Raw genomic sequence first — 16,341 nt, 5'->3', positions numbered from 1 at the left:
GTGTCGTGTAGTTTCTTTAGCTTTTTCTTCATTTTTTGCACTTTATATTTATACACTGCGCCGGGCTGCTGCCTCTGCTGCTGCTGCTGCTATTGCTTCCTTTTCCTGCATATATAGCAGGCCTATATGTATGTATGTACATATAAAGCTGCTATACATATAATACTAAATACGTTGTGTTCTTATCTCTCGCACACACACACGCACATACACACACACACATTCTTTAGTGTCTCCTCGTTTGCTGCTGCTGTCGTTTTATTTATTGCTACGCGCGTGCCATTTTCCATTTTGTGCGTTTCGTATTTTTTTGTTGGTATTTATTTCAGTTTGATCAGCGCAAAAATTAATTCATTTTCTCGCTTGCCTTCGCCCGTTTGCTTCATTGTGAAAATGTATTTTTAAGCTGCTGCTGCTTCTGCTTCTGCTGTTGTTCCTCTGCTGCTGCTTCTGCTGCTGCTGCTGCTGATGACAATGACAACGTTGACGACGGCTGCGACGAATTGTGCGACGGCGACGAGCACTGCGCTCCGCTGGCAGACATTATGGGAACACGACCGAATGGATACTGGGCCACCGCATGCGAAAAAGGCCGTCCGAAAAGCATCGCGCCTGCTGCTGCTGCTGCTGGGGCGCTCTCTCATTCTCTCTCTCTGTATCGCGCGCGCTCTCTTTCTCTGCTCTATTTGTGCTTTGGCTAAGGCACAAAACCAAACAAAAAAAAGAAAAAGGGTGGCAAGGTGAGAGAGCTGCCAACCGAGTCAACGTTTAGCGTCCGCATCCGAGTCCAAATGCGTAAAAGCTTTTGCGGGAAAAACAGGTTAAAGCATGTGTGCCCCCGCGACCCGCTAACTCTCTCGCACTCTTAACTTGTACTCTCTCTCTCTCTCTGTGTTCTCTCTCGCTCCTTTTGCCTGTGTGTGTGTTTTATGCCCCAGAGCGAAAATGCGCACGATTTGCTTTTGGGGTGGCAAATTTCACGTTGTTGTCCTTCCTGGTGCGTGTGTTTTTGCTGCTGCAATTGTTCTTGTTGCTGTTGTTGTTGCTGGGCATCATCTTTGCCTATCTACACATCGCTTTGGCTTCCAAGCAGGCCACGACAAGACCTTGGAGTAGCCTCAATCAATGTGTGTGTTTATGTATGAGTTTGTGTTTGTGTGCGTGCCAAACAGGAATGTTTATGGCAAAAGTTTGTTGCCTGCAATCAAAACTTGATGATTTCCTCACATTACCTGGCAGCAAAACTCAACAGCGTTTCATATCGAATCGAATCAAAATAAAGATAAAAAAATCAAAAGTCTTCAATCAAAACAAATAGCAAACGTTGTAAAATCAAAAAGTATTATAGCATACACTTGATGCCTATTTAACTCTATATTCTATAGAGGCTATGACGCATACAACGTGAATAGCTCTTCAATTTGATTGAATGGAAACTATAATATGCATTTAATTATTTTTTCAACTTCATTTAATTAAAAATACACATTAGTCAGCAGGTTAAAAGAGAAGATTGCATGCACCTTAATGTATTGAATACACTCACATTTCTCTAGTGAAAATAAAAAGAATGTGTAGAAATTAAATAATGCATTTAAATGACTTCAGCTTCGATTTCATATTCTGATGAATTGCTAAATTGTTACAAATAAAAAATATATTCGATAGTTAAAAAGATGTTAAAGCTCACAATTAAGTTTTGATAAATTCGATTTTTATTTCCAAATTGATTCGTAAAGAGGAAAATGTATTTGATATATTGAAACTTCTTTTGGTTAAGTCCAAAGAATTTAACGAATATAGATTAGATTTTAGTTTCACTTTCATCGATTGTGCAAAATGTATATTTAAAAGTTAGGCTGTTAAAGTTAAATGTGAAGAAAGCAAAAGATTTTAGTAAAAATAAAACTTTCATAAATAAACATTTATTTAATAAACTTAAAATTCTTGACTTATAAATTGGCTTTATTTTAATCCCTATCAATGGAATCTTCTATGATTATGATATTAGTGTCTGCTTATAAAAATGGTCACAATAAAAGAAAGTTATTTAATGGAGATTTGGGTATTCAGATATAAACACGATCATAAAAACGTAGCTAACTTTTAAGTGAGCTCTCTAAAGTTGGTGTCAGAAATGTTTGCAAGCTTATTAAACCCACTTGACACTAAGATAATGAACAAAAAAAACTTATTAAATGCGTTTCGCAAGTTGCATTCGTCAAAAACTTTTTCATGAAACGAAAGTGGCTTATGCTCGAAAAACAAAAACAACGAAAAAAATAAGTTGAGTTGCAAATACTTGAAAGTTTATTGAGGCGCATAAATTTGATTAAAAACTATTTGCAGTGCAAATTCACGAAAAAAACGAGAAATAGTTTCGCCAATTGATTTAAGTAAAAGAGAAAAAAAAAAAAAGTCGAGAACTTGTTGAAATTCAATTATCAATCACGGTGCAATCTCGATGGAATATTGCAATGTGCGCATCGCTGTCAATTATGAAACGTAAATTGCATTTACTTTTTGATGGTATTGGGGTTATTTGAGTATTTCATCCGATTGATGGCATTCCATCAAGCGTGCAAAGTGGGCAATAAAAAAGCTTTTAGAGCACATACACCAAAAAATAAAAGATCGAATTTGGCAAAGAGACAAACGTCAAATTGCAATCAACTGGAAAAAAAGTCATATTGTGTATGTGTGTGTGTGTGTGGCATGAATGATGGAGAAGGAGGTGTTAAATAAGGATTTGAAGCAGCGTGTCCTAGATTTCCAAATGTGCAACCCCAATTTTCATCAAATCGAAGAGCAAGGCTGCGACCGCCGCAAAGTATGCAACACAAAATTGATAATAAGCTGCGTCAATTTTCAGCGATTAGCTTCACTCACTACTGCCACATGCAACATTTAGAATAAACAATCAAAAAGGGGAGAAGAGGGGGTTGTGAGTGCGTTTTGCAAATGCGTCGTAGTAAATAATTCATGCAGAGCGCGAAACAATGGAAACGAAACGTCACTTGAAGCCATCACAGCTTGGACTCGTGTCTCCTTTTATTGTTTACTTTGAGCGAGCCACCGAGTGAGTGAGAGTGAGAGGGAGAGCGAGAACGTGAGCGAGAGCGAGAGAGATGACATGACATTTACGACTGTTGCTCGGCTCTCGTTAACGTAAATTGCATATAGAATGTGAATGTCGTGAGTGTCGCGCCTTGTTGCAATTACGACATCTTATTTGGGTCAACGTTGACAGAGATGGCAAGAGAGTGTTGGACAGAGAGAGCAAGGGAGAGAGCGCTCGCTCAAGCTGCTGCGCCAGTCATAGACAGAAAGAGAGAGAGCGAGAGAGTGAGAGAGAGAGCGTGAGTGAGTTGACAAGTGCCTGTCGCACGTGTGAGCTTAAAAGCGCAACGCGTTTCGAGGCCAAGTGCCAGGCGAGGATGAGAGCAAGGATGCGCTGCGTCTATCACTTCCGCTGCCGCTGCTGCTGCAATCTGTGCTGTGCAGTGGGCCACACACACACACATACACCGAGAGTGGGCGTGGCAAGCAGTCAAAGTTAATAGCCATGCAAATGAAAGCAGGTAAAATCGTACTGAAATCAGCTTGAATTGATTGTGCCACCCCAAACCGGAAAAACCGGATGCGAGATGCCACTAAACTAATCTCATCTAATTAGGCGACAAATGGCAAAAAGGACTCCCGAGTCCTGGCTCACAACAACTCAACAACGATTGCTAGCTAAGCTTAGTTGGCGTTTTTGCCTCCTTAGCTTGTGTTCTTTGGCTTTTATGACGCAATTAAAATGCTAAATGTTTTACGACATCGCCGTGGGGCTCTTTAATTAATTCGTCGGCCGTGAAAGGTGTCAACAAGGCGGCAGTGAAAACAAGGACAACAACAACAACAACGAGAGAAGCAACACTTCTGTTGCGTGTTCTTGTTACTTACACTTTAACGCTTGACCCAGACAAGCGACAAAGCAACAACAACAACAAAAAAACAAGAAAACAGACAAGAGACATTTTCACTTTAAGCGTTGCGCGTGTTCAGCGCCTACAGAATCCTTGCGGGGGGAGGAGGGAGGAGGGAAAGTGTTGCTACATGCAACCAGCACGATTATGCAGCTTATATGAGACACACACACACACACACACACACACACACACACACACACACACACAGACAGACAAGTGCGTGGCGCTCTTCATCCTGGCTGGCTAGTAATCATGTTGTCTTGTTTTTTAGCTGACACAAGGAGAAATACTCGTGTATAGGCACAGAATAGAAAAGAAGGAGCGCGTGGCTTGGGCTTGCTCTGTGTGTCCTCTCGTGCTCTCAAAGAGCATAAAAAACGCCAGCTAAGCATCATCAGACAAGCTGCCATGTGGGCGGCTTTAGATGACTCAAAGATGTCCTGCAATGATTGCAAGTCCCAAGAAGCAACTTAAAGAGTCGCCAAGCAACAAATTGCAAGACCAAAAACCAATTGAGAAACTGCTTCAATTTAAGCATTGAAGAAAGTAAGTTATTGTACTTGAAATATCGATCATAATTCAGCCAGAAGTCTGCACTTTGAAGTGCTTGAACTTGCAGAAAACTATTGAAGAAAACTTTTTAAATTGTAAATTGAATTTCTTAAGAGCCCCCATATTGTTGATGAATTATAATAAATTCATGAAATGAATGTTTTAAGTTTAACAAAAATATTTTGTCTGTGAAGTAAGTTTGATTGGTATAATTATTCAAGATTATTTAGAATTCAAATCATTAAACTAAACAATAATATCTTAATTAAGATAGTATTGAATTTAAATTTCCTTCAAATTGGGATTCTAAGTTAAGCAATTTATTTAGAATTATTTTTTATTATTATTAATAATATTAATAATAATAATAATAATAATAATAATAGAATTATTTTTGTTTAACTTAATTTTATGCTTTAATACCAAACGATTTCAAAAATGTCTATTTATACCCGCTACCCATAGGGTAGAAGGGTATTATAACTTTGTGCCGGCAGGAAATGTATGTAACAGGTAGAAGGAGGCATCTCCGACCCTATAAAGTATATATATTCTTGATCAGCGTCAACAGCCGAGACGATATAGCCATGTCCGTCTGTCCGCCCGTCCGTCTGTCCGTATGAACACCTAGATCTCAGAGACTATAAGAGATAGAGCTATAATTTTTTTTTTCGACAGCATTTGTTATGTTTGCACGCAGATCAAGTTTGTTTCAAATTTTTGCCACGCCCACTTCCGCCCCTGCAAATCAAAAAAATCGAATAACAAGCGTAATTTTAAAGCTAGAGTTACGAATTTTGGTATATACAGTAATAGCTATAGTAGTTATGATCCCTGAAAATTTGGTTGCGATCAGAAAAAAATTGTGGAAGTAATTAAAGAAATACTTTTGTATGGGCAAAAACGCCTACTTACTATGGGTCTGAGTTGCTTTGGCCGACAATCTGGTATATTGTGCCGTCTATGGTATATTTTGAGTGCGGTACTATATCGATATACCACATATACCATTTGGTATATTTTTTTAGTATTTTTTGCAGTATATTTGGTATATTTTGAGAATAATACCGCAAAATATATTGCTTTTATTCAAAATGGGTAGCGGGTATCTCACAGTCGAGTACACTCGACTGTAGCTTTCTTACTTGTTTTGTTATATAAACTTGCCTATTAAATAAGAAATGTGTATTTAATTTTATCTGATCTTTGATCGTCATTCGTAGTGTTATAAATACATTTAAGTTTATATTATATATCAATATCTGTCAATTTAAAATATATTTTGTGTATTTGTATATAAATATAAACTTGTAAAAACAAATAAAGAAATATACAAAATATAAAATTTTTTATAATTACATGCACGTGTTTCTTTTGAACAGACTTTGTTTTTTAAATTTCTAGTTTATCTTTGGATTAAATCAAAGGCGACTTAACTAAATTATATATTACACATTATACAAATTGATGTATAGGAGGTGAGATGACATAATATGAATATGACTTTAAAGACATGGTAAAATAAATAAGTCTGCAATTCACTTAGCATACCAAAAATCATTTAAAGTGTCATCTACTAAGCACTCTTCATGATGTAAGAACATCGCAATGGCTTAGAAGATGTGTCGCACACTGTCAGCATTGAATGCTCAATCTAATAATGTCAAATAAGTTAAATATTTTACTTAATCTTATCACATTTGATCCAGTCAACCAGCCGAGGAAGGCGGCCCCAAGAAACATGCAGACTCAAGCATTTCTAATAGCGCAGGTAGAAAAATTCTTGTTGCATACACAACGGGGCAGCACATGAGGGTCGACTTTTGATTGCTGTCTCTGTGTGTGAGTGTGTGTGTGTGTGAGAGAGTGTGTGTCTGGAGGGGACGCTTGTTTGCTACAAAAGCTAGCCCCTACTTCACGGCCAGGGGCAGCACCTGCGGGAGTTATGAATTATGCAGAAAAAAAAGAAAGGAAAACAAAAACCAACTCAACTGCAAAGCAAAAAAAAAAAAAAAAAAAGAGGCAGCAGCTGCTCTCTACCTGACATCGCCGCCTCTTTGCCGAACCCCGCCTGGGGGCCTGTCAAAATAGAATACTCTGTGCGCCTTGAGAACTCAGGCCAAAAAGTCTTATCAGAGATTCATAGCATTTATATATAAATACACAAACACATCCATACATATGTAGCACACACACTATACATTGTAAAAGAGTGTGTAGCAAAATGAATAAAGTGCCGTGAAAAAAGTCATAAATTAATTTTCACAAATTCTCAACATTCTGCTAGTGCAAAAACAAATACGCGAAAAAAAAGAATTAATTTTCTATTCTTTCGTGCAGTAAAAATGGCAAATTTTTGTGTAAACACAAAAACGGGCGAACGAAGCGCAACCGAGCGAAACAACAACTAACAAACTAACTAACAACAATAGCAACAACAACAAGAACAACAATGATTGTTGTATATAAAGCATAAAATCACAAGATGACGACGACAATTCGTTTATAGCATCATCTCAATACTCGACGACGTCGACAACTGCAACAAACTGAGGCATGCAACGCGTGCTGTCTGTTTCAGTTACAATTTTCATGTAAATATCGGCTTTTTGTATACAAAAAAAATAAATACAATGTGCCTAGAAGTACATAGCATAGATATGCATGGTCTAGCAACAAGTAATGCCCGGGTTTTCGGTTGGGCCTCTAACAACAACAACAACAGCAACAACAACAATGAGATTAACAAAAGTACAGAGGAGACGACATGATCGCGACGCAATGAATGCGAACTGACGGCCCCCGGTCGTCGTTGTCGACTCACAAAATAGATTTTCAATAAAAACCCACTCGAAAATAATGCCAACAATGGCGGGCCGAATAAACGCATCGACCAGAATCATTCCGAATCTATTTTCGAAACCCAAACAAAAACATTTCAATACGCCACCAAAGAAAATACTTACTACAAACTTTATCATCAGGTTTCCATGCAGAAATTGTTTGACAAAGTGTACAAATACAACAACAAAAATACTAGACTTAATACATTACTATATATATATATATATAAAAAGGTTAATGTTTGGGAAAAAAATTCATTTAATAAAAACTTTTAAATCCAAAAATGAGTTTTGAAAGAGATTTTTGATCTTGTATAAAAATGTTGTTTATAATTCTTAATATATGATATCATAGGCAATATTTTTAGTCAAGAATCTCTTGTAATCTTGGAATCTCATTGGCAATCCCATGACAATCCAATCCCAATAGGTTGTAAACTCTACTAAATAAAATCTGTTATGCACAAACAAAAAACTTTAAGATAAGAACATTGTTCTTTTTTTTCGAAACTCGTTTTCATTTATGTTTGTATTTTATGTGTGACAGTTAAGCGAGAAAAGTGAATTTTGCACGCAATTATAGTATGGCCGCTAAATAAAAATGACGTAAGGCGAAGCAGCCGTAAAACGAGATATGTGTATACCACTCTATCTTAAGACATTCAGTTTGACAACAGATGTAATATCTGGATTTGTTGTAGTTCCCAACGAAAAGTGTTACTTTCCAAAGTATTATTATTATAAAGTTATAATTTTCTTATTTATTACAGTACTATATTTTCTTATTATATTTTTTATTATTTGTTTCTTATATTTTTATTATTATTTGTTTCTTATATTTGTATTATTATATGTTTCTTATATTTTTATTATAATACGTTTCTAATATTTGTATTATTGTTTGTATCTTTTATATTATAAACCTTTTCAAATCTCACTTTTAAACTTTTAACATTCGGTTAGTGATAAATTGTTCCTTAATTTATAAACTTTTTAAGCTTTACCCTTATACGATTTTTTTATTTTTTATATTAGACGATTTATGTGTTTTATTTTAGTTGTTTAATTACTATATTCATTTTGTAAATCTAGTGTCTTATATTGTTATCTGATAATTGTTGTCAAGAAATAATGTCATTTTCCAAAAGTATTCAGTGTTAAAAGTTAAGAAGTTTTCTTTTCTTAATTTTGTAGACTTTTCAAGTATCTCTTTTATAAGGGTTTTTCATTTGGTCGCTTGGTTAGCGAAATATGTTTTCGAATCTGCCGCGCGGTTCGTATATGGATGAGCACATCTCCAAGGACTATGGCAAGGAGGTGCTGCTATCCAACTGGCAAGAACGACGCCAGGGCAGCGAAGAACAGAACGATTGCATTGTACCAGGGCTGCAACGCGTTAATGCATGCGAACAGCATCTAAGCGAAGTGCGCGACAACTTCGCGGAACCCTGGAGTGTGGAGGAGGCGGGTTATGCGACGCGTTATTATCTCGGGGCACGCAACGAGGCGCTGCACAATTTCAAGCGCAATCGTGAGGTGCAACTGCGTTTCCCCCTCGCCGCCGACATGCTCGAGAATTGCACGACAACCTACAAGATCATGTACGATATTCTGCCGCACAAGGAATTGGAGAAAAGCAAAAACGAAGCTTCCGTTTCCGTTGGCAGTGTGCCCAGTAAACCGCAGGATTTGGATTTGATGTTGAGCTACGGCAATCGCAGCACAACGGGCAGACGATGTCAACTGCGAGCAGAGTCGCGTTTGTTGCAAAGGCAAAGAATGCAGACAACCTATGCGGCTCATTACGATGCGGCAACCGCATTAATATAATGTGTATGTAAAACGAACTTCAAAATTAACGAGTAAAATTAGCTATGGCTATATGTGATAGATGTACATATGCATATGTGTGTTTGTTTATATAGTTTTGCGTTTGCAACTCACCATTTTCAGTTCTGCTGCCCATTGGCGATGCTAGAGCAAGCAATTTGCACACTGGCATTGTGTGTGTGTGGTTGGATGATGATTTGCGCCGTTTGCGGGGTGTGTGTGTTGCAATTGGATGTTAAAGAGTTTTGCTTTTGCAATGCGTTAATTGATATTTGCAGCTGGAGCTGCTGTCTTTTGCACTCGCGGCGTTTTTTTCTTTTTGTATTGTTTGTTTGCTTCACGGGGATCACGAAATGTTTGTAAATTGCACAAAGAAATTTTTCTTTTACGCTTGCTAGGGCAAGTGTTGCAAAGTGCCACTAGGCTGAGCAAAGAAAACAGCTGGGGTTGTGCACTGCACTGTTATCGATACTATCGATTGCAGAATGCAGCCAACTACCAGCTTTGCTCCACAACTAACAGTAACTGCTCAGTTATCGATTTATTTGTCTTTGGTGTTTTAAATAAAAAATAGAAATTAATTAATTTTTTTAACATTTATTTCGAGTGTGAGTTTTTGTGTTTTGGCAAATAAAGTGTGTAATGCTTATTTCAATTAAAGCTGGTGCCTATAACGTGACAGCAGAATTTCAACATTATTTTTAGTGCGCGGTGCAGAGTTCTTGTTTTTAACTAATTTTAACAATAATAAGTTACAGGTGGTCAGACGGCAGTTACTTAAAGTAAATTCATTTTTTACGGCATACAACAGAATTCAGTTCCTTGCTGTTTTTTGTTTCGTTTCATTTTAGCGAATTTCACAATAATTTATTTAGGATTTTTCGACATATTTCATATATGGGTTTTATGGTTGGTATACTTCACATTCTTCAGCGACACTTTTCTTCTTAATTAGTTAATCAATCTTTTCGTGCTTCGCATAATTCTCTTCGGTGACGTACACTTTTAAATACGTCTGTTTTTTTGTCACGTATTTGTATTTGTTCAATTGAATTGCAATTTATCTAAACTAACTCCAGGCGTTTCATCTCCTTGAACAGCTCGTCGCCCATTTTGGCTGGACTTCTGGTGACAATAACGCCAGCCTTCTCCAGGGCAGCGATCTTATCGTTGGCACCGCCCTTACCACCAGAGATGATGGCACCAGCGTGACCCATACGACGACCGGGTGGCGCAGAAACACCAGCGATGAAGGACACCACAGGCTTGGCCTTGATACCCTGTAAAATTGAGAAACAGAAGTATATTATTTATGATTCGTTTTAAAGAAAACTATATACACTTTACCGTATTGAACTCAGTCAGATAATCGGCGGCCTTCTCCTCGGCAACACCACCGATCTCACCAATGAGAATGATGCCCTTGGTTTCGGGATCCTTAAGGAACACTTCGAGGCAATCGATGAAATCTGTGCCGTTGAACGGATCACCGCCAATGCCCACGCACAGGGTCTGGCCAAGGCCGACCTCGGTGGTCTGGTGCACGGCCTCATAGGTCAGGGTGCCAGATCTCGACACAACGCCAATCTTGCCGCGCTTGTGAATATGGCCGGGCATAATACCGATCTTGCACTGTAAATACACACAGAAATGAAAAGAAAACAATCAAAATTAGAGATATAAATAATGAAACCGGTTTATGCGTCAGCATACACAGTGAGATAAGCGCCAATAACATTTTACTAATAATCAGTAGAGCTTCGATAAGATGAACAGCGGGTGGCCCTATAAGCTAAAGTATATTGAAAGTGACTACCATCTTTATAATTTTCTTTATTCTAAAAATTGTAAATATTAGCAATAATGTTGATATTTATTAATAGAAATATTGCAATCATATCAATGAAAACCAGAATTAGAGAGCCTCTATAAAAGTGTTTTAAATCATGTTAAATAATGGGCATTTTAATTCCGAAATAGGCTTTACAAATGTCTTTCAATGACATTGTCATTTTAGTTTGTCAAGTTAAGCACAAAATAAGCTGAGTTTAAGGTTCTGTTTATACTTGTATTATCTTCACCGTTTCTTAAAAATGTTCTAATGTTTGAATAATAAATTTGAAACTATTTAATAACAATCAAAAATACAATTCTCCACAAAATTTCATATATGGCAACCATCTAACAACAGCAGCAGTTATCATAGCAGTCGATAAAATATTTCGCAATTCTCATTATCTTAAGGCACAACATGTTTGTCATATCGAAGTCAGACTGCAGTGTGCATAAAAAGGTCATAAAACGTAAAACAAACAACGGCAAATAGCGGCTCTAAAAAGCAAACCGGCAACCGGCGAACATTTCGTTCGACCGACCGATCGATCCACTTTATGAACTTTGTACCTATCGCTCTTATCTCTGTTTCTGCTGCTGCTGTTGTCTTCACGCATCTCAGCTGATTATTCTGTTATACACTTCACAATTGTTATTCATGGCATGACACGAAATGGAAGAACATAACACCCACTGATTTAGTCATAGCTTCTTACAGCGGTCATCTTAGCGGAAATTTCTCTAATGAAATTCCGTTGCAAATAAAATTAAAATACGAACCTGTTCGGGTGCAATGATGCCGGGACAGTTGGGACCAACCAGACGCGATTTGCCTTGGCTAATCAGCGCATGCTTCACCTTGACCATGTCATGCTGGGGCACACCTTCCGTGATGCACACAATCAATGGAATCTCAGCGTCTAGCGCCTCGATAATGGCAGCAGCGGCACCAGGTGGTGGCACATAGATGACGGTGGCATGAGGATCGGTGGCCTTTTTGGCTTCCGCGACAGAGGCAAAGACGGGCAGACCCAAATGCTGAGTGCCGCCCTTCTTGGGCGAAATGCCACCGACCAGTTTGGTGCCGTATTCCAGCGCCTGCTGGCTGTGGAAGGTGCCCTGCTTGCCGGTGAAGCCTTGGCAGATGACGCGCGAGTCGCCGTTCAGCTTCAGATTGCCGCGCGTCTTGTTGTACTGCGATCCACAACGTACGCTGGCCGCGAAGCCATCTAAACGAGAAAAAGACAATACAAACAGTATGTCAATTAATTCGGGTAGTGATAGCATACGAAAAATGCTTAATGATGACTGTCCGGCTAAGAGAGTTATCACTGTAGATTCCATGCGAATTTGGTTCCATTATCATAACTTGTTTTTGTTTGTTTTGTGGGTCACATGTGAACCTTGAACATGGCCAAACGTCAGTCCACTCATTCTCTTCCCTTCCCCCACCCACCAGCGACCAATCAAATTGCATGCTTCTTCTTCCATCATAGCACACATACCAGTACAAAAAAATCACGGTCTCCTATATTTGTACTGCAAAGTGCAGCCACGTCGTTTTCACAGGGTTGAACATTATTTTCTTATTAACAAAAATGTATTTCCAGCGGCTTGACACTTGTTGCAGCCGTGGGAATTGTTCAATTCATTTTGTGGCTGCCACAAATTGTATGAAAGTTATATAATTTCGCGCACATATCGTTTCGTATTTTTTAGATGTGTTTCGCAATAGTTTTTCCGCTCACCTCGCACTTTAAGCAGCGCCCTCATTGAAGCAGCCATAATTTGTGTGTTTTGTTGTTGGTGTTGTTGCTTTCGCTTGTGCGAGATCTGTGCAATTAATTAAAATTGCCCTGACAAGAGTTGACCAGCGTTTGTGTGTTTAAACGCGTTTAATTAATATAGACGACTAGAGCTGGAAAATTATCGATTGCCCTATCGATAACACCGCAATGCACTGTTATCTTTGCTGCAGTGTCGATAGCGGCTAATAGAGGGCGCGTTCACCATCGCTATACTTTCCAAGTGATTTCTGATTGGACTGTTCACGATATTTGTGATGCGGCCAGTAAATAATCAATGATAATTATGCAAATTAACTATTTTCACTTAATAATATGTCTAGAAATCTACAATGAAACTTTTTTATTCACCCGCTGAATTTCGCATGTTGTATTTCCTGAGCAAATACCGGCAGCTGAAATATCGAATATAAAAAGCACATATCGACAAAAATATCGAATTTAAATTGAAACAAAATGTTTGATTTCTTTTGGCTTATTGACTGAACCTTTATTTGCAACACTAAAGAAAGGACAGCTAAACAGTATTCTCATGTATTCTAAAATATATATATATATATCTACATATATATATTGCCTCAATTTAGACATATTGGCCTAATACAAAATATATAGATCAAAACTGTCACAGTACAAAAAAACGTGTTCACTTACAATTGGACTTTCGAAAACGTTTTAAAAACTTCTGCTTAAGGCCAGACAAATATTATAATATTTATAATGATAATTTCATTTGATTGCTTATTGCTTTTCTTTCTTACTCTTGCTTTGAACGGAGGGCTAAATTATTACTTCAAGTCTTCTGTTTGAAATAAAAAAAATATATAAAATGGCATTTCTGAATTTTTCTTGAACTTTGAATTTTTAAGTAAAAAATGCCATAGAGAGTGAACTGAGTATTTTCAACTAATTGAACTGATTTTCGCTTGGCAAGGCTTCTGGCTCAATGACAGGCTCGGCATCCTGGAACTCCTGGCGATTGAATGCATTTTCCTCGCCCGATTTCAGACGCTGATAAACCAATATTGCCTTGCCAGTGCGTGATTCCACAAACTGTAGAAGAGATGTGATGTTAGGTGGATTCGTGCCCAACACCGATGACCATTCGTTGAGCAGCGCTTGCGAATCGCTCAGCTTGTTTACCTCAGCATGCTCGATGCTGTGCAGCAGCTTGTAGCTGGTGAGGAACTCGCTGATCTTGTCGGCCAGTGAATCAAAGAGCACCACATGCGAGGGCAACGCAGTGCGCGGATGCACGGGAATGTGACGGCGCAGCCAGGAAGCAGGTGCGTCATAGAAGCGATCGGCCTCGTCCTTAAAGTTCGCCAGCTGCTTAAGGTTGGGCTCACAGGTCAGGAAGCGCATGGTGACGTTCTCATGGATGTGGCTAAGAAAGAGATACAAATAATATAAGTTACAAAGAATTAAAATTAACAATAAAATTGTTATTCTATATTTAAGCTTAAAAATATTTAATTTGCAATCTAGTTGAATCTCGAGTCTTACCTGTAATAAGGCGTGGAGTGGCAGGGCATCAGGAAAAGTATATTTGCGCGTTGATCGCGCTCGTCACGATACTCCTGAGCAATGTTCCTCAGCTTAGGCATCAGCTCAATGGGACCCTTCTGATGGATGGTGCTGAAATACCAAGCGGGCAACGCATTGAGCAGCAAAATGCCCAACGCAGCCAACCAGAGTTTGGTGCGTGTGGCACGATAACTCCAGCGGGAGAGCACATCGGAGGCAACATACAGACACAATGGCTGCAGCGAGGAGACAAAACGCAGCTCCTTGTGTTCCACAGTACTCAGCACAACCAACGTCACTAGAATGGTTATCAACAGCTGCTTGCTGATGGGAAACTTTTCGCTTTTGCGGACAGTTTGAACGAGACCAAAGACGAAAGGCAACGTGTTGATGCCCAGCACAGTGGGAAGGCCAGCGGTGAAATACCAGTACCAAGGATGCGAGCCATAAAAGCTGCCAATGTTGTTGAAGATGTTGTACTTGAGGAATTCCCAAGGCGTCACAATAAGCTGACCATGCCAATAAGTATCAATGGCAATGCCCGCAGCAGCCACCAGCAAACTAAAAGAGTAAAGGATTAGCGATACATTTTCGACTTTATAAAAGCCACTTCACTTACCCTATGGCAACAAAACGTTTGAAGATTAGCTCCACAACCGATAGGCGACTCTTGCGTAGATGATAGACGGCAAGAGGCAACCAAATAACCGCTGCTGTGGGGCGCAAGAAGCAACAGATGGCAGCCGGCCACAAGTAGGCGGTGCCCTCACCATGCCAAGGGAAGTAACTTAAAGCAATGGTGATCAAAGAAGCCTCAAGAGTGTTGGCGAGGGTGCGTGAACCCGTGTAGAACCAGAACCAAGGCACCAGGATGAGAAACAAGGCCCACTTTCGCTTGCCCGTCCACACGTAGAAGCGATAGTCGGAGTAAGTGGTGAGCAGCGCCTGGAGTAGGCGTGGCAGCAACACCAACCATTCAACGCTGTCCAGTTGGAGGAGAGCGAGAACTTTATAGATCGCGGCAATGGCCAGGGGATAAACATAGCTGCGTATGCCCTGCACCCATTCCCAGGTCAGGTAGCCATAGCTAAAAGGAGATAAAAAATATATATACATAATTGTAAAACATGGCAGTTAAACGCACATCTTTTGCACTTATCAACTCCACAAATAAATTGTGCGATCATTGTGACTTTCAAATGTACAAAGTACGCAATATTTGAATGGCACCCTGCAGACAATTGCATCACTATTATTGCGTGAAAGTTGGGTGTGCAATTATCGGCATTAGAATTTATTTATCTGTTCTTTGACTTACCCGAAAGTTAATTTGTGAGCGACTTCCAAACTTTGCCAATATTCGTCGGGCACAAAATACGTTTGCACTATGAAAACAGATGCGAGTCGCACGGCCAAAATCAAGCCAAACACGTAAAGCAGCCTCATTGTCACCTACAAAAAATGTAGCGGCGATACGCCTAATTAATTTATGCACTCATTTCAATATTTGTTTTTATGGTTTTTTATTTTTGTTCGTTTCTAACCTGCAAAATGTACGTGCAGCGCTGCGTGAGAATTCTTTTTGGTGTTTTATAATTGAAAAGTATGCGTTCTTTTTTTATGTATGGAATTTAGTCTATTTTAGCCAGCAAAACACACATTTGGCGCGCTGGCGTTGTTGTGTACCAAAATTTAGTGACTTGGGCGGCCTAAAAATAACGCGAACTCAAGAGCAAAGCAAAGAGCAAAGTGACGCCGGCGTTGTCAGGGCTGCATAAAGCGGCAGCCAGCAACAGTGTGAAACGTACTCGATATTTAGTACAGTATATCGCAAATGAAGTTTAAAGTTAAATTTATTTATACTGGGACTAGCATAAAAAATTATAATTTCGTTTATACTGTTTTATATTAAAATGTAATGTTTAATTCATTTTTAATAATTTATCAGCCAATGTTCTAAAAGCAGAATATATCGAG

The 16,341-nt window shown here is 38.9% G+C and overlaps 3 protein-coding genes across 5 annotated transcripts; 1 reads left to right on the top strand and 2 right to left on the bottom strand.

The window, feature by feature from the left end:
* The first annotated feature begins 8,483 nt into the window (after window positions 1-8,483).
* LOC133840845 (uncharacterized) lies at window positions 8,484-9,413 on the top strand. Its single transcript, XM_062272968.1, has one exon. The coding sequence runs from the start codon at window positions 8,621-8,623 to the stop codon at window positions 9,197-9,199; it is 579 nt and encodes a 192-aa protein (XP_062128952.1). The 5' UTR covers window positions 8,484-8,620; the 3' UTR covers window positions 9,200-9,413.
* A 457-nt stretch (window positions 9,414-9,870) lies between these two features.
* Window positions 9,871-12,950, bottom strand: LOC133840843 (succinate--CoA ligase [ADP/GDP-forming] subunit alpha, mitochondrial). The gene is made up of 4 exons (XM_062272966.1): window positions 12,781-12,950; window positions 11,813-12,261; window positions 10,547-10,831; window positions 9,871-10,479 (listed from the first exon to the last, which is right to left on the bottom strand). The coding sequence occupies exons 1-4, from the start codon at window positions 12,815-12,817 to the stop codon at window positions 10,264-10,266; spliced, it is 987 nt and encodes a 328-aa protein (XP_062128950.1). The 5' UTR covers window positions 12,818-12,950; the 3' UTR covers window positions 9,871-10,263.
* A 730-nt stretch (window positions 12,951-13,680) lies between these two features.
* LOC133840842 (GPI mannosyltransferase 3) lies at window positions 13,681-16,244 on the bottom strand. Of its 3 annotated transcripts, XM_062272965.1 has the most exons (6): window positions 15,909-16,244; window positions 15,683-15,816; window positions 14,984-15,451; window positions 14,344-14,925; window positions 13,981-14,224; window positions 13,681-13,890 (listed from the first exon to the last, which is right to left on the bottom strand). In XM_062272965.1, exons 2-6 carry the CDS (start codon window positions 15,808-15,810, stop codon window positions 13,744-13,746), a joined length of 1,569 nt encoding a protein of 522 aa, XP_062128949.1. In that variant the 5' UTR covers window positions 15,811-15,816; window positions 15,909-16,244; the 3' UTR covers window positions 13,681-13,743. The 3 variants fall into 3 exon arrangements, with proteins under 3 accessions (XP_062128949.1, XP_062128946.1, XP_062128947.1); XM_062272962.1 differs by having other exon boundaries at window positions 13,681-14,224; window positions 15,909-16,243; XM_062272963.1 differs by lacking the exon at window positions 15,909-16,244 and having other exon boundaries at window positions 13,681-14,224; window positions 15,683-15,842.
* Between the last annotated feature and the right edge of the window lie 97 nt (window positions 16,245-16,341).

The sequence above is a fragment of the Drosophila sulfurigaster genome, chromosome 3, assembly GCF_023558435.1.
Source record: "Drosophila sulfurigaster albostrigata strain 15112-1811.04 chromosome 3, ASM2355843v2, whole genome shotgun sequence".
NCBI lineage: Eukaryota > Metazoa > Arthropoda > Insecta > Diptera > Drosophilidae > Drosophila > Drosophila sulfurigaster.
Note: the sequence above shows the minus strand (reverse complement) of the source record. Positions and strands in the feature narration are given on the sequence as shown.